Raw genomic sequence first — 27980 nt, forward strand, 5'->3', positions numbered from 1 at the left:
TTAAGTATAATCGTGACGAAAAATCTAAATACCGGTAATTGCACATCTCTAATAGAGAGAGATTCTCTATGTATGGCACATCCCTAGTTTGTCAGTTGTCTGTCTTGTCTTGTCTATGACCAGGGGATTCCCTGTTTCTTCTTTATTAAATGTTTTGTTTTGTGACTGATAAATGGATGATTGAACATGTAATGCATGCATTGGCTTCGTTCGTTGTTGTTCGTAGTTAATTAGTAGATCCAAGTTTAAAAAGTTGTGTTTTGTTTCTGTCGCAAAGTAACGATACGATTTTGTGCAAATATGGAAAAATAGTTATTTAAAGGTCCAAACAAAAATAAAGAAGATAGTCCTAAGGTAAGATAATTAAACCTAATATAATATATGTTTTTGCTGCGCCCAAACTTTGTTATTTATCCGGTTAATTTACCAAGTTTTTTTTTTAGCTTAAACGTAAAAGAGAATCTGGGCTCGAGTTATCGGAGGCGTCAACTTCTAGTACAGAAGGAAATGCCGCTCCAATTTCAAGTTTGACTTCAGTAAATTTGACGACAAGTGAGTCAAATAGTACACAGATCCTAAAAATGAAACGCTTGAATAAATTTAATGATTTGTGGCTTAACGAACCAAACTTCTCAAGCTGGTTATGCAAAAATTCGAATATGAGAGATGGAAATGATTTAGCAAATTGTAAACTCTGTTCGGTGTCGATCCTAGCGCATAAAAGTGACCTGATTCGACATGAATTCAGAACGCCATAAGAAAAAAGTATCAGAAGTAAAGAACGTTCCCAAACTTTCAACGTGCTTGCCAGTGACGGAACCAAAGCAACAGCTATACTTAAGAATGTTTTAGGAAACACATTTTTAGAAGATATAAATCAAAAATTACGTACAGAAAAAAATTTCTTCTTCTTATTAATTATGGATGAAACGACGGATCAGAGCTCTTTAAAACAATGCTGTTTTACTGCTGTAATCTATGATGAAAACACCAATCGGGTAAAACACTTGTTTTTGGATATGGTGGAAGTGTCATCAGGAACTGCTGCGGGACTGTATGACTGTTTGAAACAAATGCTTCTAAATAAAAACATACCCATAGAAAACATGGTTGGATTTAGTTCAGACACCATAAACGTAATGGTTGGGGAACATAATTCCGTTTTTGCTCTTGTTAAGACCGATTTACCTCACATTGCTCTGGTGAAATGCTCCTGTCACATGATACACTTATCATCATCGAAAGCTTGCCTCAAATTACCCCGAAATGTTGAAGATTTCTTCCGTTCTGTTGGAGCGCACTTCAGTAGAAGTTCAAAAAGGCAAATAAAATTGAAAGAGTTTCAAGAATTCTTTCAAGTGGAAATACACAAAATTCTCGCGCCAGCTCAGACTCGTTGGCTGTCCCTGAAAGCGTGTGTAGACCGTGTGTTAGAGCAATATATTCCATTAAAAGCCTACTTGACAGAAACAGTGTTCACTGATCCATCGAAGACTACCGAAGAAATGCTCATTACAATGAACAACCAATTCACTGTCGTATATTTAGAATTCATGTCTTATGTACTTTCACTGGCAACAACAAGCTTCAACACCTTGTTTCAATCAGAAACAGCCCTTCTTTACAAAAATCTTTTGAAAACACTCTCTGCTAATTTCATGAGATTGAGCTACATCAAGTCCTGTGCTAATATTTTAAATGCTGACTTCAGAAATCCAACACACTTGCTAGTTTTAGACGAAATATATATTGGATTACAGGCTGGAGAAAGTATGCAAGATTTGAAAAAAGATGAAAATGTACCTCGTGCAGCTATTACAGATTTCTTTAAGACATGCCAAGAATTTGATATGGAATCTATGTCGGACATTATTAAGCGATTTGATTTCGGAGATCCTTTATTTTCTATTATATCTGTTTTAAATCCATTAGAAGCTCAACAGTTTAAAATTAAGTCACTGGTGCCTGTACTGGAGCGATTTCCAGTGCTTTATAAATTTGTGATAGCACAAAAATTGGACGATGAGTGGCGAGCTCACGCTATGCTGGATTTTCATCAACATGGGCTTGAAGTTCATGGAGATAACATTGATGCTGAATGTTACTGGGGTAAAGTGTTTTGCATGAAAAACGCTGAGGGAGAATACCTGTTTTCAAACATGAAAATTGTTATTTCATTATTGCTGATATTGCCTTTTTCAAATGCATCAGTCGAGCGCAAATTTAGTGTCCTTAAAAATTTAAAAACTGAAAACCGCAATAGATTGAATACAGATACTGTAGTATCATTAATGGCTACAAGGGAAGGGATTAAAAAACTGGGCGGCAGTGTCAAGTTTAACCCTTCGAACAAAATGCTTTCGACTAATATATGGAAAAAAATATAAGAGATAAACAATAAATATTATTTAAATTATTGATTATTGTTTCATTTTATAAAAAACTTTTGAGGGGAATTTGTGGGGAATCAACGGATTTTTATCCCCAAATTTGGGGAATTCGATCAGGATTTTTGGGGATTTTGATGAATTGGCTTTGGCAACATTGCTCAGTAATTAATTTTTTTGAAATAAATAAATGTCAACTTAAAGTTATTGGTTGATTGAAATGTACTGTTATATGTGACCACAAAGAAATATGCTTAAATATGTATGTTACACCAGATAATACTATGACATATCCAATAATTTTGGGAAGAGGTCTTCTAAAGCTAGCTAAGTTTGCATTAACAAAAGAAACAAATGTAATGAATAATGCTGATGAACGTGATTATGAAAATGAATGTTGTAACCTAAAGAATATTGACATTAAGAGTGTAGATTCTTTTATTGATAACAACATTTGATATGCTGTATAAAAATAATTATTTGTAGTGCGAACGCCTCGATGAACCAGAAACAAAGTGCGAAATTAAATTTCTGTTGAATAATGAAAAGCCCTTCCGATGCTCCCCAGGCAGGTTAGCCTATGATGTAAAAAAAAAGTACAAACCATTTTAGATTAATTATTGCAGAAAAATGTAATTAGGGAAAGTTAATCCGAATATTCTTCATAGTCCCATACGACTTTGTATAGACTATCGAACTTTGAATAAAAATACACAGAAGGATAATTACCAGCTATCATTAATCGATGATCTTTTGGATAGATTAGCCAATAATACTATATTTTCCTTGATAGATAGAGTGCTTTTTATTATGTTAACATGAATGAGGATTCTTTAAAATACACTGCGCTTGTGAAGCCGATTGGTCAATTTGAGTTTTTAGGATGCCATTTGGACTTAAAATTGTCCCATCAACTTTTCAGCGTTTCGTAAACTTCGTATATCAGGATCTTATGCGAGAAGGTAAAGTTGCTATTTACTTAGATGATATAATGATTGCCACTAGTACGAGGACGACGAGGACGAGCATTTGGATATCATGAAGATGATATTTGACAGATTAGTTAAAAATAAATTGGAGTTGAGAACTGACAAATGTCAGTTCTGAAGTCAGAGTTAAAGTATTTTTTCAGAAGGTTCATCAAAGGATTTTCTGTTCAAGTTCAGCCGTTATATAATTTAATAAAGAAAGACACCAGTTTTAAATTCGAAAGTACAGATATGAATGAACTCTACCAATTTATGACCCTAAGGATGAAACGGAACTACACTGCGACGTAACTGCTCGCGGATTTGGATATTATTACAAAAGTAAAAAGACGGTAGATTTCACCCAATATTTTATTTTTCAAAAGGCTCTTCTGAACCTGGGTCCAAATACCACAGTTTCGAATTAGAAACAATCCCTAGATGGGCATTAGAAAATTTTGACTACAGTTTAGATCAACTAAGTAGAACTTCTAATGTATTAGTACTGGAAGAAAATACTTTCTAGCAGAATTTATTAATTTTTAAAAATAGGGATAAAGAAATTGTGAAAAAAAAACAACATTCTCGAACGAGGTGAAAGCGAAGTATTTGAAATGAGAAACGGTTTAGTGTATAGGTTGGGAACGAGCGTGGTACTGCTGCACTATCCAAACCCTCTTTTCAGTATCCCAGGCATTCATTTTTAGAAAATTCAAATAATAACCTGCCAAATAAACAAAAAAAAGTCGATTACTCACACAAAAAAAAAAGCAATTACGGTTTGTTTTTGTGGCACGATTCGTGAGCCAACCTGTCCTTGCATGCCCTTGTTAAATAGACTTGCACAATAACAACGCCGCCTCTTAGATCATTCTCAATCAAACATTTTATATTAAATTTGAACGATTAAACAATGCTTGGTTTGCAACATTTGGATGATATCGTCATGATACAGTTCGAAAATAGATAAAATCGGACGCCAACCACATCTACTTGTACTACAAACACTATTCATGCTCGTCTTGAGCAGAATTTAACTCTTCTTAACAAGCTGCTAGTTTTATCAAATAATATAAAACTCTTACAATAGGCCAAAGTTGGTCACAGTTATTAGAAAGGCGAAAAGCTGAATGATTGCTAGATAGTAATAAATCATTTGTTTTGCTTTTGTGTATCACGCTTATTGTTCATCAATAAGTAATATTTTAAGATATTAGTTAATGAAATACTTAATCAAATGAATGTCACCCAAAGGAGCAGAAAAAGTCGCTACGAAGTATGTTTCAGACATATGAGGTGTGTTCAAAAAATAACGGGGATTTGAAAATTTCGCCGATTTGGCGGGTACAATTGTCAACATTTTTTTTTATTATGTTGATAAACATGCCCCTGAAGTATGATAAAATTTTAAGCTGTACAAATTTCCTGAAATGTATAGCAATTGTTCGGAATATATTTGTGCTGGTGAATCAATTCGCAATTTTACGCGCATATTTATGGGCAATTGAAGTGTTTCTTTCAACCCCTTGCCATAATAGTAATTTTAAAATATTCGTTAATCTCATTGGAAGTCTGTGGGAAATCACCAGACAGTAATAAGACAGCACCACCGAAATGTTTACCGTTACCGTTTAAATCTTTCATTCTTCTGCGCAATGCTTCGAGAATTTTTGTGAGCTATTATGCATTTATCAAATTATGATTGAATTTTTTCTCAACACTCTAGCTTTTCGCTATTTTTTATGTTACATATTGCGTTTGTTTTTTATGAATGCCAGTGCGTTGTTCGCCCACATTGTATAAGCCTACAAGTAACCAAAGAATCAGCTGTTTTCCTATGTGTGTGAAACAGCCGTGATCACCTGATCGAATCTGCATTTTTTCAACACAGAGATGTAAATAAAAAGAATGTATTGTAGTTTAACAACTTGCTTGTGAACATGCATTTGTAATGGAGAATATTACTGAAAACTTTCAAGAATATTTTCGAAACAAAAGATTATTTTATGTTTATTGCTTTTCCTCACCACTTCTGAGGTGTTCGGTTTCCCAGGAGGCCTATATACACCCATATAATATATACAGTTCTAAAACAATCTACTTTTCATAACAATTATGACTCGAAAAGATATATACATAAAATGAGGTACATAATTAAGGTTCACGAATATTAATTACATTAACAATATAACATTAAGAATATAAGTTGAAATATTCAACTTGATTTGAACAAAAACGAAAATATATATAAACAAGTAAGGAAGGGAAAATGGTATACTCGTTTGAGATTTCTTTGTGGATTGGCTGATATTTTCGGTAGAAGGTCAACTGTAGGCACTGGGGTCCACATATTTAGTACTTAGGGGCTTGAACAGTTTCGGTTCGATTTAGACAGTTTTTGGTCACAAGGTGGCATACATTAAACGTATTATTCACGCAAAGTTTTACCCCATTTTCGCAATATAACATAGAAATATGAAAAGAACGTAATGCACCGAATTTGGTTGAAATCGGTTAAGCAGATCCCAAGATATGGGTTTTCACCTAAGAGTGGGCTGTGCCACGCCCACTGTCTAATTTTGAACACGTTTCCTATAAAGTCATCTCATACAATCCCAGAGATAAAATTTAATGTCTCTGGCGTGTTTCGTGCTTGATTTATCGTGCTTTTAGTAGTTTTTAACAGTACCGTTATATGGGGAGTGGGCGGAGTTGCCACCCGATTTCAACTATTTTCACACTGTAGGTAGAGGTTCCAAAAATATTTGCTGCCAGTGAATTTTGTTATTATAGCATTAGCGGTTTAGGAGATATGCACATTAAACCTATTAGAGGCGGGACCACGCCCACTTTTAAAAAACAAATTTTAACTGCAGATGTCCCTCCCTAATGTGATCCTGTGCACCAAATAACAGCCTTGTATCTTATTGCGGAGCTTAGTTATGGCAATTTATTTGTTTTTGATTAATGGCGTTTTGTGGGCGTGGCAGTGGTCCTGATCATTTATATATATATAACCCTATATCTAACTCGATTAGTTTTAGGTGATACAAACAACCGTTAGGTGAACAAAACTATTATACTCTGTAGCAACAGGTTGCGAGAGTATAAAAATGAGGTACAATTCAGGACCAATAACAATAATCAAAACAAGCTACTAAGTAATAAATACAATATTCTAAATCACCGTTACACAATAATATATTTGATAAAATGGGAAACATTTAATATTATTTCAATACAATAAATAATAATTTAAATAATACTATGTAAATTTAATCTTTAGGAATTAAAACAACCGAAAAATATTTGAATATGTAATAAAAACATTCTTAAAGTCATAAATTTTGAAACATAACACGGCAACACACTATAGCAGATTTGTGTTATTTGGACGTTTTAGTAGCAGAATATTGTTTGGCAACCCGTACCAAGTGTGACTTTAGTACTAGAATAGAAGTAGGCAACCCTACCAAGTGTGACTTTAGTAGTAGAATATAAGTAGGCAACCCGTACCAAGTGTGATTTTAGTAGTAGAATTTTCGAGGCAACCCGTACCAAGTGGGACATTTTTGCGTGTGTATTAGTAAAAATCTTAGGATTGGTTACTTGTAGATTTATACAATGTTCGCCCATCATCTGGCGAAGATCATTATCCGCTCGCAAAAATAAAACAGCTTATTGCGAAATTAAACTTTGAAGTTAAATGGTTCTGTAACGTCAAATTATATAACTCATCATTTTGCAATGTTGCTTGACGTTGCATACCGACGATGTATAAATGCTTGTGGTCATACTGTATCGTTATTTTGCAGTAGTACGTTTCAGCAAATATGTATATGTATATGTATACAAAAATTCCTGTACTCTAGCAATATCTACAAAAAAATATTCAAATGATTCTTACATGCATTTTTAATATATGCGTATTATCGAAATAAAATTTTTTATTTATAAAAAGATATAAAGTAGTTTATGTCCGTCCCCTGATTCTAAGCTAACTCCTCACCTACTTTCAGCTATTCTTGAGTAATAAATAGTCTAATTAACACGACTTACTTATATATATACATATGTATATGTACATAGTATGTTAAGTACATACATACATATATTAAAATTCGTAAACATAATTAACTCAATTGAGACATATGTGTGTATGTGATATAAACTTGACTGATGGGGCTGAATTTATTATATTGGGTATATGAGGGAGAAGTCAACCGCACAATCGGACGTCACAATATTAGCGATGTGAGCTTTAGGCCAAGGTCTAGACCAATTTGGTTCATATTTAACACTAAACCACATTATTTTTAAAAAATTAACTCAAATTCATTAAAATGTCATACACACATTATCAAAATTAAACTGTAGTATATCCAATATTATACGTTCACAATATATTTTTAGATTCCTATATATGGGGGCTAGAGTTATTATTGGCCCGATTTGATTCAATTTAGAGCGTTATTAGAGCGAGAAGCTTGTTTAGTTTCTTTAAGATATCTTCCACATTGACCTGTATAAAGTCAACAGAAAGCTCGAAAATCTTTCTATCAGGTATATTGGGGCTAGGGGAAGTATTGAACCAATATTATTAGTTTTTGTGAGCACGACATATTATTTCCAAAAAAAGATATTCTCTGACTTTCATTAAAGAACCCAATAGATATATGATACATTTTTCTTCGATAAAGTCACTGACTCTAATAATCGCATCGAATTTAAAATTGTGATAAATGCAAATTAAGCCTGGTTGTAATCCGGAGTATTAAAATGGGTGAATTTTACAGTGTAATTAACATAAGAAATTAAAAATAATGTCATGCATAAAATCTGGTTAAAATCGATCCAATTTTGATTCCGGCTCATATGAAGCTTTATCCTACCCTCTTGGGTGTAAAACTTAATGTAGTTTTAGTAGTTTTTAACAAAACCGTTACATGGGGATTGGTCGTGGTTCGAATGATTTCACTCATTTTCACAATGTCAGAGAGGGTGCCGGAAAAAATTGTCTTGGCTATATATAGATTTTAAAAATTAAAAAAAAAACAGATGCCATTACCTAATGCTATTGATAGAACAAAAAAAGTTTTTTGTCTTAATGTGGAGCTTAGTTTAGATACTTTATTCGTTTTCGATTAATGGATTTTTGTGGGCGTGGTCCGATACTGCCCATATGCAATACCAAGCTAACTTGGGCGCAAAGAAACATAGTAATAATAATAATAATAACCCACCGATTACCCTCCTCCCGCTCAACCGACGCGAGGGGCGCAATCCGCATACGTGCGGAATTAGCCGAGTCAGAAAAGGCAAGAGAGTTTTTTAAGTGTTGAGATCTAAAACTGCTCAGCTACAGAAACAAAAATTTCAACAGCTAAGATTTATAGTTACAATATAATAAATTGTTAAATTTTCATTCATTAAGAGAAAACAATAAAGTCTTTTTAATTTTGAGAAGTGAGTCAGATAGGTCAAATGTGCTGGAATGAGAATTAAAATCATGACATCGGGATATTAAATTTAATTTCAGGCAGGAGAAAAGAACTGCAAACTGTTCCATTCAAGATTTTCACTAAGAATATTATGCCAAGCATTTCCCTACGACTAGAAAGTGTAGGTAGATTAATAAGTTTTAAACGACTAGTGTATGGAGGTAGACTTACCCTAGAATCCCATCGGAAATGCACTAAGGCGAAAAGTAAAAATTGTTTTTGAACAGACTCAGACTTGTCAGAATGGATTTGGTAGTTAGGGTTCCATACAACAGAGCCATATTCCAATATAGGTCTAACCAAAGTTGTGTAAAGTATTTTAGTAATATACGGATCTTTAAATTCTTTAGACCAACGTTTAACAAAACTGAGGACAGCTTTTGGTTTCAAAACCATGCTGCCAATATGAAGACAAAAATTAAGCTTAGGGTCCATATTAACTCCCAAATCAACATAGTTAAAAACTTGCTCCAGAATATGGTGTTTTCATAAGAAGAGGGATGCACAGATCTACGGGAGAAGTACATCGTCTTACATTTATTCAGATTCAATGCAAATCACTTATATCACACCATGCAACCATATTGTTTAAGTCTGTTTGCAACAGACACCTTTCCTCGGTTGAGGTGTATGATTTAAAAAGCTTTACGTCGTCAGCGTATTATACAATTTTTGAGAATTCAATTACTGAAGAGATATCGTTAATAAACAACAAGAACAGAATCAGGCCAAGATGACTACCTTGCGACTACCTGAACACCTGAAGAAACATTAATTGTATCTGAAGGTGTATCCTCAAATATCACTCGTTGTGTTCTGTTATAAAGATAGGAATCTACCTATTGAAGAAATCTTGGCTGAAAGCCTAGCAGATCACGTTTATGTATGAGAATCGAGAGGTTTACTTTATCGAAAGCTTTGCGAAAGTCTGTGTATATAACATCCGTATGCTTATGTTCCCTAAAACCCAATGATACATGGTTTACAAATTCAAACAAGTTTGTTAGAGTCGATTTCCCTTTACGAAATCCATGCTGAGATGAGGAAATTAACGGAGAAATCGAAAAGGTTATATGGTCAGTGATGATAGCTTAAAAAAGTTTCGGTATAACTGTTAGTTTTGCGATACCTCTATAATTTTCAATGTTGGATCTAAATCCACTTTTATGCAAAGGAATTATAAATGACTGTCTCCATATTGAAGGAAATATAACATGTTCAACAGAGGAATTGAATATCCTTGTCAAACGCAAGTAAATATATTTGGCACTATTTTTTAGGAAGCATGAGGGCCGTAATTTAAAGATGGTTTTAACTTATTTAAATTAAGTAGGACGTCGTCTTCAGAAATAATTGGAGCGTTAATTAAAGTATTCGAACACAGCCCGTACTGTTAAGAAAAAGTTTTGGAAGAATTATTACAGTAGTATGACTTGAAAAATTCTGCAAACATATTGGATATAAGAACATTGTCAGTTGAAATGATAGGTTTGTATTTCATCGCGGACGGAAATTTGGAAATACTGCGTTTGGAGTTGATGAAATCGGAAATTGAAATTGGATTACTTACAACATTCTTTTTTACTTTATTTAAGTAATTATTATAACATTTTTTGTTTAGGTCAAAATATTGTCGACGCAATACAGAATATTTAAAATAGTCGACAAGTGAACCGGTTTTTTTTTAAATGTTTAAGGGCTCGAGTTTTTCTGTTTTTCAATTTATGTAACTTTTTCGACGACCACAGACTTTTACTTTTACTTTTATTAACAATAACTATTGGAACATACTTTTCAAATAATTTCGTAATAGGAGTAAACTCCTTAAGAATCGATTTTCATATATAAGGCGCCCGGTATGAGAAAAGTCCGAGGGGTAAAACCAACAAAACTAACGAAAAAGTGTCACGTTTTTGGTGGTTTTCTAATTTAGCTGTGAGTGTATTGAGACGTACATAGGGTATGCTGTATAGGCGACTATACCTATATACTATATGTTATTGGGCTTGTTTGTTTCTATCAGTGTCGATGTATTTATATTGCTATTTTTGTTATAAATATCAATAATTAACATTGTAATTGTGAAGTTATAATTTTTTTATCAATATACTGGCTAAAGTGAACTAAAAGTATTTCGAAATATTTATAGCAAAAAGGGGTGTAGATAATATTGCCGGAACATCTGACGAAAACGTGGGTGCAAGGTACGTTATAATTTATGTATTATATGCATGGGCATGTGCGATTTGTATTTATTAAATATTCAATAATTATTGATGAAGTTCATATAAATATATATTTGAGAACAACACATAAAATTAGATATTTATTCCCATATGAATTATCAAGCGCTTCCACGTAAAATAGACAATTTCTAACCTAACAAAAAATTATTTTTTTCGATGTCAATATATTCCTCCAAGTTACTATGATTTATTTTCTAAATAATTATCTAAATTATTAATAATTCAAGTCAATAATTCGATACTATGTGAAAAATCAACAATATTTCTCGATTATAATAATGTTTTTCTTAAAAATTAATCTTAAATTAATTAATTAAAATTAATCTTAAAATTAAATTTAATAAAAAATTCAAATTAAAAACTAAAATTAAAATTAAAAATAAAAATTAAAATTAAATATTAAAATTAATCTTAAATTAATTTTCTGAAAAATTAAATTTAATCTGAAAAATGAACAATATTTCTTGATTATAATAATGTTTTATAAAATTTTCTTTTGGAAAGTTATTTTTTAGCATATTTAAATAATTTTCATGTACTATTTATTATTGTACGTAAAAAATTTAGTGAGATAATTACCTTTTTACAACTATATTTTGTTAGTTATTAAGATAATATTATATTTGAAAAAAAAATTAGTTATAATCATTTTAAAAAAATGTTTATAAATAAATTTTTTATTATCAAATTTCTTAAAGTTGGTTAAAATTTTTCTAATTATGCATTTATAAATTTTCTAATTTTTTAAAAAAAATTTTTACTAGGGAAAAATCAAAACCACCTCCAAAAACTCCAGCCGAGAGACAACGAATTTGCAGATTGAAAAAAAAATGCATTAATGACGCAATCAAAACCACCTCCAAAAACTACAGCCGAGAGACAGCAAACCTACGTATTGAAAAAAAACGCATTAATGAAGGAAGCACAAAAGATACTGACAACCAACCAACCCTCAGGGTCCGTCGCACCCGTGATTGCTGTACAGTTGCCACCATCAAGTCCTGAAAGTGTCAAGGTGTCAAGTAAAAGACGGAATGAACGTCCATCAGAAGTTAACTTTGATGAAATCCTTCAACTTCCAAGCCAACCTACACTGTCTTCATATTTGCCAAATGGTGAAATACAAGTATTAAATCAGCCAATCGAAAATAGAGATGTTGATGCGTCAATGCAATCGCAAAATCTTCATGACAGTGATTATAGCGTGTATGCAGAGTCAGACATTGAAGATGAACAAATTGATGATGAATATGATTTAAATTTGGAGGATATTGTGCTACCAGAAGAGAATCCAAGCCATACGTATAATGGCTATCGTGCGCGTCAATCAGCGCATAAACTATTTCACAAGATGTTTGTGAAAAATCCTTTTGGTCATGTCTGCAAAATTTGTGATCGCCTATGGTTTTTAAACGATCTGAAACCTTGCCATCCTGATGATGAAAATCTGCTCAAACAAATAACGGTAGGTCAAAAATTTTATTTTTTTTTAAATTGTTATTTATTTAATACCTTATTAATTCTTAGCATATGATATTTTTCTGTTTAGACATTTACCGACGTGGCTGATGTCAAGGTGTGTAAGACTTGTAGTGTCAGTATTAAAAAACACAAGATTCCGTTGTTGTCAACCTTTAATGGTTTCAAATATCCAGAAAGACCAGCGGACTTACCAGAATTAGACATCATCACTGAAAGATTTATATCACCACGGCTTCCTTTTATGCAGATACGTAGATTGCGGCATTTCAACGGCCAGTTCGCAATAACCGGACAAATAATCAATGTACCTGGGTCAGTTAACAATATGATAAACCTTTTACCCCGACCACTCGATGGCCGGGAAGAAGATTTTTGTATTAATGTACACATCAAAAAAAAAGCTTATTCACCGAACAAGTTTTCTTCATGGACTAGTTAAAAGATCTGTCATCAAACAATGGTTAACCTATTTGGTTCAGACACCTTTATATAGACATTATACTATTAAATAGATGATTCTTGTTATAATTGATTACACTGAATTTGCAGATAATATAATGCCTGTTGACCCTGACTCTGTACAAACCCGAAGACATATTGATGACTTCAGTGAACACATTGAAATTGATGGTAGTCTTGTAGCCCAACAGCAAACGCTTATGTTGAATGAAGATAAATTTTTTCACATCGCTCCAAGTGAAAACAAAATTCCTATGAGTTTACTGTTCGATACACATGCAAAGGAATTGTCGTTCCCAGCTATTTACTTAGGACAATTCCGTGTATTCCGGGAAGGCATTACAGTGACACCGTTTATGATGGCAACCAGTGAATTACGTCGTTGTGGTAGGCGGGGAGTGACACCGAATAAACTTCTTAATACTGCGATGAAAATATTGCGACTGAGAGTTTGTGATGGTTTAAAAATTGGGTTCAAACATATCGGCACGGATACCAATATTTCTAAAGAGCAAGTTCTATCTGAAGAATATATAAATACCTGTTTAGAGAGCAACTTAGCTTTTTTGAAATCAATTCCTAATTCTGCAGCTTATTGGTCTGCACGTAAGCGGGATTTGTTTGCAATGATGCGCCAGTTGGGTAAACCAAAACGTTTTTGACTATCAGCGTTAATGAAATAGGATGGCCGCATCTTTTAAAACTTCTGCATAAACTCAAGAATAACGGTGAAATACTGACGGATGAACAGATTGAAGCATTAAATTACTTTCATAAAACAACCTTGGTCAATGAAGATGCCGTAAGTTGCGCAATTTACTTCAACAAGTTGGTCAATGTCATAATGTTAATTTTACAATCGAAGAAAGTAAGTCCATTTGGAAAATATAGAGTTCTTAATTACTTCAAACGCATTGAATTCCAACATAGGGGTAGTCCACACGCCCATATATTATTGTGGTTGGATAATGCACCTAAAGATGCGTTAGGAGAAAATTATCAAGAAGCAATTGCCTTAATTAATGCTCTTATCTCTGTGAATTCATCAGAAGCATCTGAACACATCAAACTACAAACTCATAAGCATACTTTCACGTGCTTTAAAAATACACGCGCAAATGCTCGGAAATGTCGATTCGAGGCGCCTTTCTTGCCTATTCGTGAAACAACGATTCTTATACCTTTGGAGAGTGAAAATCCAGAGTTGAAGAATCTAAAATTACAGTACCAAAATATACGGAAAAACTTAGAAGATAATAATTACGATAATTTTGAAGAATTTTATCAAGCTATTGACATATAATATTATCAGATGAGAATTACATGAACATTATTCGAGCTGGAATCAATCGACCGCGAGTATTTATAAAAAGGCAACCTTCTGAAAAATGGCATAATTGTTTCAATCCTTTCATTCTCAGTGTGGTTGGGTCCAATATGGATTTTCAATTCATCACTGAAGAATATTCATGCGCCCAGTACGTCGTTGATTACATAAGTAAAACGAACAGAGGAATTAGTGACTTACAACAGAAACTCGTTGATATTATGAACGAGTATCCAGACTTTGATATTATTTCTGCAACTAAAAAACTCAGCGTCAACGTACTCAATAGTGTCGAAATGTCTAGTCAAGAAGCTGCGTGGTTTTTATTACGAGAACCCATGTCCAAAGCGTCGGTAGCTGTTCAATATATACCTACTTATTGGCCACAACACCGAGAGCGAATTAGGAAAACTCTAAAGGAATTAGCACAACTTGATGATGACGACACACGCATTTGGAAGGAATTGGTTTGACAAATACGAAAAAAGACCAGTTGAACTTGATCACGTTACTCTAGCCCAGTTTGTTTCCCGGTATAATGTTACTGCTAAAGGCATTGTAAAACTACGGAAGTTTCCAAAAATTTTAAGATATAGAAATTATGACATGGGGAAGGAATTGTCGGAATACAAAAGAGAAATGGTTACTCTGCATATTCCGTTTAGGATTGAAGAAACTGATATTCTAGCAGATATTAGATTTTTACGCATATTTGAAGAAAATCAAGCCGTCGTAATGAAAAGAAGACAAGAATTTGAATCTAATTTAGACATTGCCAAAACCATAGAAATTTGCTCTCGGTTATGTCGGGAAGAAATTGAGCTCAATGATTCACAGGATCATCGGAATCAAGTTTATGTCGAAGAAGATCCGTATCAACTTCTTCTTCAAGATCCTCATTCAAGAGTTAATAATGACGTGGTATCAGCGACGATGAATAAGCTCGGTGCGATATGGAAAAATAAAGAAAATTTGATCTCATTGATCTCAGATTGAAAGAAATAACTGGTAATTTTGATGTTGCTTTTGGTGGATTACACATAATTTTTATCGGTGATTTGAGACAACTGCCCCCTGTAAGAGCTACTCCTATTTGGGAACAAAAAGTTCAACGAATTGATGGTCGGCAATTATGGAGAGGAATCACTTTTTTTGAATTGATCGAAGTTATGCGACAAGAAAACTCTGAATTTTCATCACTATTGACAAATGTCGGTAATGGAGATCAATTAAATACACAACAGTTGGCTATGATTGAGTCAAAGTTTTGTTCAGAAGCAGAAGCAGAAGAACGCTGTCCTGATGGAATCCGTTTATTTAATGACAATCACTCAGTTGACACGTATAATTTAAAAATGTTGAGTTCATCTGATGAAATGGCCAATTCAATTGCTGATGACGAAATAATTGGATGTGATGGAAATCACGAAAAAGAAAGAGCTGCTAGAAACAAGCTTCATAAGTTTGCTACAATCGACACAGGAGGATTGCCCTACGAAATTACTTTAGTTGTAGATAAGCCATATATGATAACAACCAACATCGACGTCGCTGATGGCTTGGCCAATGGAGCGGTCGGTAAACTTTCGTATGTTGAGTTGGATCCTCAAAATAAAGTACTGCGAGTTTGGCTTCTATTTCCAAAAAAGGACTCAGTAGCGAATTCGTTCCTATTAACTGTAGATCTGCAACGGTGCCTCTCAATCGAAATAAATCTATTCATGCCAAAAGAAATCATTTCCCACTCAAACCGGCTTGCGCGTTGACCATTCACAAGTCACAAGGAGGAACATTTGATGAAATTGTATACAAATACCAGAAGACACATTCGCAATCTTTGGTCTACGTAGCCTTATCCAGGGTCACGTCACAAGAAGGCCTTCACATTGTTCCTGCTAATAACTTTCAACGTTTCTATCATGGTAGAAGATGTAACGCAGCAATGGCCCCTTTACGCCAAAAATTATGAGGCTTTCCACTGCTCAACTCACAACAGTTGATCAGGTTATACTTAATAAAATAAATGAAGGAAACATGATTCTCTTCTTGCTCAATTGTCAAAGTCTCCGAGCACATGCACGTGATCTCCGTGGTAACATTATACAAAAAGCAGATATTTTAATATTATCAGAAACATGGCTTCGCAACGAGGAATCCGTTGAAATTGAAAATTTCAGATGTATATCCCAATATCGACGTCCTGACATTAATCGAGGAGGCGGGGTCAGTATTTATCACAATCTTAATGATTTACACCATGTGCTTACTGGCAATAATGATACTTTCGTAAGGAATGTCCAGCACAACAGTCAAACACAGTCTTCATTGGGAGATATATCTGCTGCGAGATGTACTTTGCCTAACGGTAATCACATTGTTATAGTTTCGATTTACATTTCTGTTAATCAAAAGATTAATGATGTAATAGATTTCATTCATGAGGCATTATTGTCTTATACAGAAGGTGGATCGAAACTACTTAGGAAAGAATACCATTTACTGCCGCTCGTACTAAGTGGCGATTTTAATGTCGATCTTAGCAAAGATGACGGATTGACATTAATACAATTTTTAAAATCTGAATTGAATTTAGATATTGTTTCTGATAGAACAATGGGGACAACGAGGTATGGTACAACCATTGATGCGGTATTTTCAAGATTCGTGAACCACGTATCTACCAACGTCCATATATCTTATTTTAGTTACCATAAACCACTTGTCACGGTTATTAATAATGAAGGCAATGTTGATTAAATTAATATTTAAAAAAAAATCACAATAGTCAGAGTAATAATTACCTAATTTAACAACATTCCTAATTAAATAATTGTGCACATCTGAAATTTACTATTGTAAAAAGTTTAATGTAAAATATTTCGCCGATTAATTATAAAAAAATAAAATGAATAAATTTATATTTATATATGAATATTATTTTCTTCATTAATTTGTAAATTTACCCTTTCATATGATATTAATCTTTTTTCAGTTGAATAAACTTTTTTTGCGTATGGTTAGATACTCGTACTTGAGGAGTAAACTCCAGTCGTGCGTCGGAGCTGACATACACACAGTTTTTTTTTTGTATTTTGTAACCTATGTTTACTTTTTCAACTGTTACCGAATTTTACATATTGTACTTGCAGCGTACATTTGGCGAGACATAAAAGTTCTTTACAAAATGTCTACGAAAATTTTAATTTTTTTTTACAATTTATCTGAAATAGATACGTATCAAAAAAAAAAGATCTTATACTATGTTCACACCGAATTGAAATCCTCTTGAAAACACAATTTGTGGATTGTGGAACCAAAGTCGTTCTGACCGACATTGTGTGTTTTCGATGAGTTTTCATTGACAGTTCACACTTCTATTTGTTTACATTTATTATGTACCCTACAAGAACAGTGACGGTTATCTGATGTATAATATGACAGTCATAGCTGAAAAAATTTTGTCATGGCGCAGAACAAAGTTTCTATCATTGTCTTAATAGCCTTGTGCAAAAACTGATGTAAACAAACGTTTGTGAGTGAGTTTGCATCTCTCTTTAACCATAAATCCGTCATAGCTGAAAATTGTCACATGTGTACCAAGTTTCCTGAATATATCTCAATTTTTACTCAAGTTACAGCTTGCACGGACGGACAGACAGTCACCCGGATTTCAACTCGTCCCTTCATCCTGATCATTTATATATTATATATATAACCCTATATCTAACTCGATTAGTTTTAGGGGATACAAACAACCGTTAGGTGAACAAAACTATTATACTGTAGCAACAGGTTGCGAGAGTATAAAAATGTAAAACAATGAAATGTATTTTATGAAATGTTTTGTAATGTTGCATCATAGAATTAATATTCCTTTTAAAATGATTAAAAATAATTAATAATTGAGAGCTAATAAGCTTAAATAATTTTATTAGGAATTGAAAGTTCAAAAGTCAGTTGTTTTAATATACCATAAAATCATACGATTTTAAATAGTTTCTCCATATATTAAACCTCTAATATATACTAATTTCTAATCGTAATAAATCTTTGGTGTTTTAATTTAAATGCCCAAAGTTATTTTTTTTTTCGACGTGGCTACAATGGAAAATGTTATAAAAACGCTAATTTTGAGGCGCCCTCACACCGGAATAAATTGGACATCTCTTCTTTATAAACAGACTTAGTGATCAGAACTGACTGGAGTTGCCCTCGGGAGTTACCAAAAAAGAAAGGAAATGAACAAGAATAATATTAAATGTTATACACCATTGAAAGTGGAAAGCGTGGATGCTGCTAATATTTTTACTTGTTTAAACACATACATACATACCGTAATTAATAATTATGTTTTCAATAAGTTAGAAAAAAGTAGATTTTACCGTATAATGTAATCGGTCATTCATCCAGGGTTATCAATCAAATTTGTTAGGATTACTGAAAAAACATACAGATATGTATGTATATCAGATGCTATCAAGCGACCAAGATTTTAATAAGGGTTTTTTTTTTATTAAACGAAGCGAGCGGATTTTTATTTAACACACCTCGCTAGATGTTTAGCCAAGCACTTTGATGGGTATGTACAACGTTTGTCATTTTCCTTTAAAAGTCCTCAAATTGTTGCATATTAAATGGTCATTATGATTGATTATTTGTATAATTTAAAAATCGAAATTCAAAAGGTATAGGTACAAATTGTTTTGCCGCCACAATTATATTTTTTTAATAAACAGTGAACACTTTTCAGAATTTTTTTCCGCTCTTTAATTATTCCAAAATAGGCGTTAACATGCAATTGAAGGATTTGTTTCAATCACGTACATATTTAATTTGAAAATAAGTATAGTTTCAAGATACTAAAAAATTTTCAAATGTTATACCTGCTATAAAACTCTACCCTACCATCTTGTGTTGAAATTTAATGCTTATGACGCATTTATATCGAGAGTTATTGCACTTTTTGTAGTTTTCAAAATAACCGTTATATGGGGAGACCTAGATCAATGTCGTTTTAGAACATTTTAACAAATTTATTCAGTTGTCTGAGGAAAATAATATTCTCATTGAAGATATTTTCGTTCTGTGTTAAAAGCCGAAAACGAAAAACAAACGTTTATTAATGAAGTATTTAAAAAGATATAATAATAGTATTTGCGTGCGTTTGATATGCTTGTAAATATAAAATATATACGATTTAATAAATCAAAATGGTTTCCAATTTTTCAATTTTACTACATTTTGTACTATATTTGCAAACATTGCTCGTTATATTGTATACTATTCACTTACAGTCTACGCTGACCTTAACGCGCTTGGACACTGTTGGAGGTATTCCGTTCGATGCTATACAGAGGTAGGCGCCCATGTCAAGCCGAGATATTCTTGTAATCTCCAGAGTATTACCTTCCCATTCGTTCACTGAAAAGATCAATCATTATCATTAAAAATTAGTGATAAAATAATTTACAATAGATGTAAGTAGTAAGGACCGAAATTCGAGCGGATATACAGATGTATATACATATACAATCAAAACGAAGTAAAAAAAGTACAGTATTCGAGAAAGGTTAGGTCATTACAAAAATGCTTTCACAGATATCAGAATAGATAATAAAGATCTATTTTTTTATCCACTTTGTATCACGAAAAAAGGAAACAGACGGACGGCATCTGGTATCAGATACTTATATGAATATATATATGTATACAATGTTGGTAAGATATATGAATGTACATACCAATGTGATTTTTATTGATTGTGATTCTTGAATTGTCATCCCGCTTCCATTTAATAATCGGTCGTGGGCTACCACTGGCTCGGCAACGCAAAGATATATTAGAACCTTCACGTACAATAACATCACTGGAACTGAGTGCATCATCGATGTTGGGTGGTACTTTATTAAAAACAAAACAGATGAAATAAAATACAACAATGGTTAATTGTTTTGAAATTAGTATTTCAATTGATTATTTTGTTTATATTCATACTTTTATTTATCACATAAAATGTATGATAAGTATATATTTTTGGAACCTTGCGGCCAATTTCATACAGTGGCTGCGTTATGCTAAGGCTGTATGAGTCCTTCAAGCAACAAATAACGGAACATAGATGGAGATCACGGAGAAATTTTATTTTATTTTTTCGATTCACACTCCCGTGAGTTTTTTCTTACCCTCTCAAATGCTTCTATTTGACTGTAAAAAAATTTTCATCAAACGTGAGCCCGATTGCCAAACTTATTGCTACAGAGTTTAATAGTTTGGTCACCTAACGGTTGTTTGTATCTTCCATCCGTCCGTCTGTGCACGTAGTAACTTAAGTAAAAATTGAGATATCTTAATTAAACTTGGTACACATGTTTCTTGGAACCATAACTAAGTTGGTAATGCAGATCAGCGGAATCAGACCATTGCTACCACCTCTATAAACAATTAATCGAAACCTATTAAGTATTATAACTAGGCTACACAATAGGATAAAAGACTGTTATTTATTACGAGGAATCGCACTAAGAAGAGATATATGTGGTTTTAACTACTAAAAGTGCGATAAATCAATAAATAAATTAATATAAATTAAATAAGAGCCGGTGTCAAAATTGGATAATGAATGTGGCACCGTCCACCTATGGGTGAAATCACATTTCTTTGGACCTATTCGACCAATTTCAACCAAATTCAATACATAACATGTCCTGACAATCCAATATTACCGTGTGAAAATGGGCGAAATCGAATCACCACGCCTACTTCTCATATAAAAATTTTAAACTCCATTTGATTCTTTCTCTTTCCAGTACACAAATCAAACACCAATGAATATATTCGGACAAACGTTTGCACAAATAGTGCGTTAAGGTGAGGCACCTTATGTCTTAAAATTTTAAAATCGGACTAGAACGGTTCAAGCATCATGATACCGAATTTGTGATGGTGATGTGAGGTACCTTGAAGGAACTCAATTGGCATCTCTTTCTGTTAATAATATGTGATAATGCCAAAATAGATAAAATCACGTCAATACTACCCCTTTATCTCATATACATACATACCTAATATAAGATATTCAAACTTTCGGTTGGATTTATAACGTTTATGCCAGGCAATATGTAAGATATCTTAAGAAAATTAACTGAACGTATAATATTGAATATACTATAGTTTAATAATATACGTAAAATTGATCTACGATTACTCCAACTCAACATATTAAATTTAGTCTATTCGGTTGAGTTTATATCACATATGTCTCATTTGAGGATGATTTTAATTTTAATTTTGACCCAAAATAAAGTATAGTAGTAAGACTAGTGAGTCTATGACCTTCAATAAGTTAATAATCCATTCAGGATTTCGTCGAACAGTTAATATTGAATCTTTCGCAACACTTTTTATACTCTTGCAACATGTTGCTACAGAGTTTATATAACTTTAAAATGGTCCAGTTAGATATAGGGTAATATATTTATATTATATATAAATGATCACGATGACGAGACGATTTGTAATCCGGGTGACTGCCTGTCACTGTAACTTGAGTAAAAATTAAGATTTCTTGGTACACATGTTCCTTGGCAAAAAAGTAATGACGAATTCGTAGATGTGCGTAATCGGACCAATGCCACGCCCACAAAACTCCAAACGTATAAAGTGCCAAGCCGTTTATCAAGATACAGAACTCAAATTTGGCACAACGAATCACATTAAGAAGGGCTAATAAGGTAAATTTATCTTCCAAACTATTAGATATATTATGCACATTTGCACAGGATGCATTTTTGCAACCCTTCTTACGATAATGTGAAAAGAGGTGAAATCGGATGATAGTCCCGCCCACTCCCTATATAATGGATTTGTTAAATACTACTAAAAGTGTGATATATCAATAACTAAATGCGTCAGGGACATTAAATTTTACACCCACGGTGATACAAGAAGGCTTTATAGGAGCCGGCATCAAATTTGGACGATGGGCGTGGCACCGCCCATTTTTAGGTGAAATCACATATTTTCAAACCTGTCAGACCGATTTCAACCAAATTCGGTACATAACATTCTTCTAATGTTTTTATGTTACAGTGAGAAAATCGGACTACAACCAAACCTATTTATCATATAACCCAATTTTGAATTTCATCTGATTCTTTCACATTCCAGTCTACAAATAAAGCACCAATTAATAAAATGGGATAAAGCTTTGCACGAAATGTTCAAGCCCCTAGGTTGACTAGTTGACTTTTTACCGAAAATATCGGCCAATGTGTGAGATATATAATTAAAATTCGGAGGGAATGACTTCGTGATAATATTATGTCTAAAATGTCATTAATGGGTTGAATCGGGTCAATACTTCTCTTAGCCACCATATACCTAATATAAAGATTTAAAACTTCCAGGTGGCTTTATTTCGCATATATTGGCTAATATGTGAAAGTGAGAGATCGTGTTTTACTAAAAACAGTGTATCTTTGTGCTTAGAATAGATAGAGTCCCTCTATAACTAATAACAGAATTTTCGAACATTCGGCTGACATTACTCCATAAATGTAGATTGGCAAAAATAGATAATATCAATCCTACCGCCAAACTGCCATATTACATATAATGATTTTCATTTTTCTAACAAGTTTTACGGCGAATATGTCGTTCAGTGTTTAAGAAATATATTTAAAAAATTTATCAAATATACCTGAGCAATTTCGCAATTAATACAATCAGCCCGTCCCTTTCTATGCCACCAATATACCCCATATAATGACTTCTGTCTTTCCGACTGACTTTAAAACGTTCAGGTGACCAATAATGTAATATTTTAATGAAATTAAATAAAGAAGTTTTCTTTAAAATTATGTGGTTAAGCGCTGAATTAGAATATGATGGTCTAGACCTTGGTCTAAACCTTATATCGCTAATATAATGAATTCCGATCCTCTAATTGACGTTTTCCGCATCAACTAAATATATATGTATTAAATTTAGCCTCTTCGGTTGACATACACCTTAGTTAAAGATGTTTTTAATACAATTTTAGCTGACGCGAACTAAAATATAGCAATAAAATAAATGTTTATGATCTTCAATATAAGTCAAGAAGATACCACATTTGAATGTAATTTATTCACGATTTCTTTGAATAATGAATGTTGAATTCTTGCGCCATATTTTTATACTCTCGCAACCTGTTGCTACAGAGTATAATAGTTTTGTTCACCTAACGGTTGTTTGTATCACCTAAAACTAATCGAGTTAGATATAGGGTTATGTATATATAAATGATCAGGATGAAGAGACGAGTTGAAATCTGGGTGACTGTCTGTCCGTCCGTCCGTCCGTGCAAGCTCTAACTTGAGTAAAAATTGAGATATCTTTATGAAACTTGGAAGACATGTTTCTGAATACCGTGAGACGGTTGGTATTGCAGATGGGCGTCGGACCACTGCGACGCCCACAAAACGCCAATATTCAAAAACAAATAAATTGTCATAACTAAGCTCCACAACAAGATGCAAGACTCTTATTTGGTATACAGGATCAAAATAGGGAGGGGCATCTTAAAATTGTTTTTTAAAGTGGGCGTGGGCCCGCCCCTAATAGGTTTAATGTGCATATCTCCTAAACCGCTAATGCAATAATAACAAAATTCACTGGAAGAAAATGCTTTTAGAACCTCTACCTACAGTGGGATAATGGGGGAAATCGGGTGGCAACTCCCCTCCTCCCCCATATAACGGTACTGTTAAAAACTACTAAAAGCGCGATAAATCAAGCACTAAACACGCCAGAAACATTAAATTTTATCTGTGGGATAGTATGAGGTGACTTTATAGGAACCGCGTTGAAATTTAGACAGTGGGCGTGGCACAGCCCACTTTTAGGTGAAAACCCATATCTTGAGATCTGCTTAACCGATTTCAACCAAATTCGGTGCATAACGTTCTTTTCATATTTCTATGTCATAGTGCGAAAATGGGCGAAATCGAAATCGGACTATACCACGCCTACTTCCCATATAACACCATTTTAAATTCCATCTGATTCTTTCACTTTCCACTATGCAAATCAGGCAACCATTGTTTTAAAAATACGCACCCTCAATTTTATGTAGATAACTCACATATTGGCCAATATATGCGGTCAACTGGAAGTTGGAAAATATTTATATTAATGACTAAAAATCAGACATACGCACTGCGGTCCACATATTCGGTATGTGGGAACTTGAACAGTTATGGTCCGACTTTGACCTTTTTAAGACCGAGATGAGATACCTCAGTATACTATTTGTGCATAGTTTAATCCGAATATATTCATTAGTGCTTGATTTGTATACTGAAAAGTGAATGAATAAGATGGAATTTAAAACTGTGTTATATGGGAAGTGGCCGTGGTTGTAGTCTGATTTCGCCCAATTCCTCTGCAACCTGCTGGTGTCCCTTACTACTTCAATTCTCTATATCAAATTACAGTTTTATATCTTCATTTAGTGCGTAGTTATAGAATTTTATAGGTTTTCGGTTAGTGGCGTTTTGGGCGCGTGGTAATGGTTCGATTATGCCCATCTACGAACTCGTCCTCACTTTTTTCCAAGGAATACGTATACCAGGTTTTATTAGGATATCTCACTTTTTACTCAAGTTACAGCTCGCACAGACAGACGGACAGACAGTCAGTCGGATTTCAACTCGCTCGTCATCCTGATCATTTATATACATACTTGTACATATATATAACCCTATATCTGACTCTATTATTTTTAGGTGCTCCAAACAACCATTTGGTGAACAAAACTATAATACTCTGTAGTAAAATGTTGGAAGAGTATAAAAGCACTTATTATACAAAAGATTAACAGTTTAAGTAAACATATAATAAAAATATAATTTATAATATTTAAATTATTTCAGATAAGCAAAGGATTAAATTATTTTATACTCACCAACCACATTCAGATATCCAAATTGCGTCTTCGCCGTTACGGTGTTTATCTGACACATATAACGTCCTTTGTCCTCTTCATGTACATTGTTTATATGTAGATACCAAGTACGATGTCGATCATGTTTGTCATGTGTTACGCTGATGCGCGGATTGCGCGTAATCACGTGATTATGCACCGTTAATATTGCAGATTGTTCAAAATGCATCCATGCAACCTAAATCAAAATTAATGAAAATTAACTTTAGATTTCCCTAAAATTGAACAGCTAACATTTAATGTAATTTCATGATCATATTTCAGTAAAGCTACGAAACCGTTGGTAAGGATGTTTGGATAATAGATTTAGAATGCAAAGTGACCTTTTGCGCTTAGCCAAGGGCAAGTAAAATATTTTTTTTACTCAACACTGTAACGAAAAGCACCTAAATCGCCTGGAGGTTGTTAACCACGTCTACTATTTCAAAGGGTAAAGCGAATGGTTCACACTCACTTTTTTTTATTCTCGGGCGCTAATGAATTTCGTCTTAGTCTAATGTGATAAAGGATATAACTTTTGTGTAAAAACCATAAATATTCAAAAATTTAATAGTTCATAATTTATGACAGGATAAGAATTTGCATGCTACAACACTTGAGGATAGCTATGCGATTCGGTTTATGATTTTGGTGTATTTGTAGTTAAATTTTTTATGTAAAACGGATAGCCTTTAAAAAGCAGTGAAGTTAAATTCTTCCAAAAAGAATCTAACAAAGGTGCTTATTAATAAAACAAATTTTATAATTAAGAAGTTTTCCAGGTTAGGCGTTTGCTAATACTAGGTATACATTAAGAAATAACATTTATTTTATTTGTGTAAGTGTTCACAGTAAATGGCCCTCTAAAGAATGTTCAGATTTGTCTAAGTCAAAGTTTTGATATTTTTACTAAAATTATTAAAAAATAATATGTTGCAGTATAGTATGTTAATTTCAAGTGCACACTGCTATTTCGTAGCGACTGTGTTCGATACAATTATCCAATCAAGATTCGAAAATATATTTATAAAACTGGTTGCCCCTCTGCAGAAAATGACCAACCTACGAATCTACGAGTATCACACAGTTAGTATCACAGTTTTCCCGTTATTTTGTGACTATTGACGAAACATGGGTCCTCTGGTTCACAACAGAGACCAAAAAACAGTCGAAACAGTAAAGAGTTGGCTAAAGCTGTTCTTTCGGCAGGAAAGAACAAGCATATGGAGACTCACTAAGTGTGACCTACATCGACTTCCTGGAGAATGTCAAAACGGTTACAAGGCTATACTATACCGAATTATTGGAACGAATCGAAACGATTTGAGCGACAAGGAGCCTATATTATATATATATACATTTCGTTTTTTACAGGCTATGTATGTATGTATGATTGATTGAACGCATTAAAGCGAAATTCTTAAGTGCTGAACACATAGACGACGGCAAGCGACAGGCAGCATCTGTCAAAATTTAAAATACACACGTACTTATAAGCACAGTTATTTAGACAGCAGCACGACTTCACGGCAGCGGCCTTGTAATTGTCGCTGTAGCTTAATTAAAATTAAATTATATCATTTGATAATTTAAAACAAATAAATCGATTTATTTACTTTTTTTGCACAAAAAATTTCACTTTGAACAAACCATTTAAAATTAATTGGAGTATAAGGTTTTAGTAGGGCAACATCGAAATTGTGTACATCAGCTGTTTGATATGTCGCTGCCGTCTTCAAAATGTTAAAGAAGCTGGCTTGAAGACGACATTTGCCGACCAGAAAATTTCGCTGTCGTGCAGTCGAGTCGTGCCCTTGGTTTTTTTTGTTCAGAGCATAACAGACCAAATGTTGCAGAGAACTCAATTTTAAACTGTTTTTTTAATATAAATATTTTTCTTCTTGAACTCATGCTTTGAGCTAGTTACATACGATATGTAGTAGCATTGAATGCTTCGGCACCCTACATACTATATGACTTAATTCTTGTCATTACTTTTTCCTCGTACACGAATTACTTCGATGAACCACATTTTTGTCGTTTAAGTGTTATTAGTATTGCTATTCAGTGCTAATACACCCAAACACGTACGTGAAGTAGTTAAGCAATAATAAAACCACAAAGGCACGTTTTTGGTTTTTTGCTCTTAGAACCAATCGTTCATTCTGTGCTTATTTCATCTTCCACTTCTACATCCTTAGCATAATTGTTTCCACCCAAACAACAAATACACATGCCCATACATATAGTATATATCGTATGTAGATACTATATACCATGTGGTATTTATCAGTCGGAGGTATACAAAAATTATGAAAAAAGTACGCTAAAATACTAAAACTCCTATGAGCTGGATCAAAAGACCCTTACATGTCGACAAGGCGCTTTGTGCCTACGATGAACTTGTTGAGACGGCCAATATCTGTTTCGGCCAAATCTTCTGGTCCGCCGAAAAGTGTGATGTTTCAGTCTCAGCCTAGCAAAAGCCGGACAGTGGAGGAGAAAGCGCCGGATGTTTCCATCTCACCCTTCTTTACACAGCTTTGACAACTAGTATCGGGTAGTATTCTAAGCCGTACATCATGAGTTCCCATTGGATAGTGCCCAGTGAGAACTCCTACCATACCGATCCACTCTCGGCCAGAAG

The 27980-nt window shown here is 33.5% G+C and overlaps 1 protein-coding gene and 1 long non-coding RNA gene across 8 annotated transcripts in view; one reads left to right on the forward strand and one right to left on the reverse strand.

Moving 5' to 3' along the window:
- The window catches only part of DIP-zeta (Dpr-interacting protein zeta), a 403629-nt gene that overhangs the window by 81146 nt on the left and 294503 nt on the right, over nucleotides 1-27980 (reverse strand). For all 7 annotated transcript variants that reach the window (XM_070106684.1, XM_070106682.1, XM_070106680.1 and 4 more), the window contains 3 exons: nucleotides 25316-25532; nucleotides 20112-20270; nucleotides 19663-19791 (listed from right to left, as the gene is read on the reverse strand). In XM_070106684.1, the coding sequence (XP_069962785.1) occupies nucleotides 19663-19791; nucleotides 20112-20270; nucleotides 25316-25532 (505 nt within the window). The remainder of the gene's footprint in view (nucleotides 1-19662; nucleotides 19792-20111; nucleotides 20271-25315; nucleotides 25533-27980) is intronic.
- Nucleotides 48-2416, forward strand: LOC118680290 (uncharacterized). The gene is made up of 2 exons (XR_011395380.1): nucleotides 48-354; nucleotides 444-2416. It is a non-coding gene; the product is annotated as an uncharacterized lncRNA (long non-coding RNA).

Source organism: Bactrocera oleae, chromosome 3, assembly GCF_042242935.1.
Source record: "Bactrocera oleae isolate idBacOlea1 chromosome 3, idBacOlea1, whole genome shotgun sequence".
Taxonomy (NCBI): domain Eukaryota; kingdom Metazoa; phylum Arthropoda; class Insecta; order Diptera; family Tephritidae; genus Bactrocera; species Bactrocera oleae.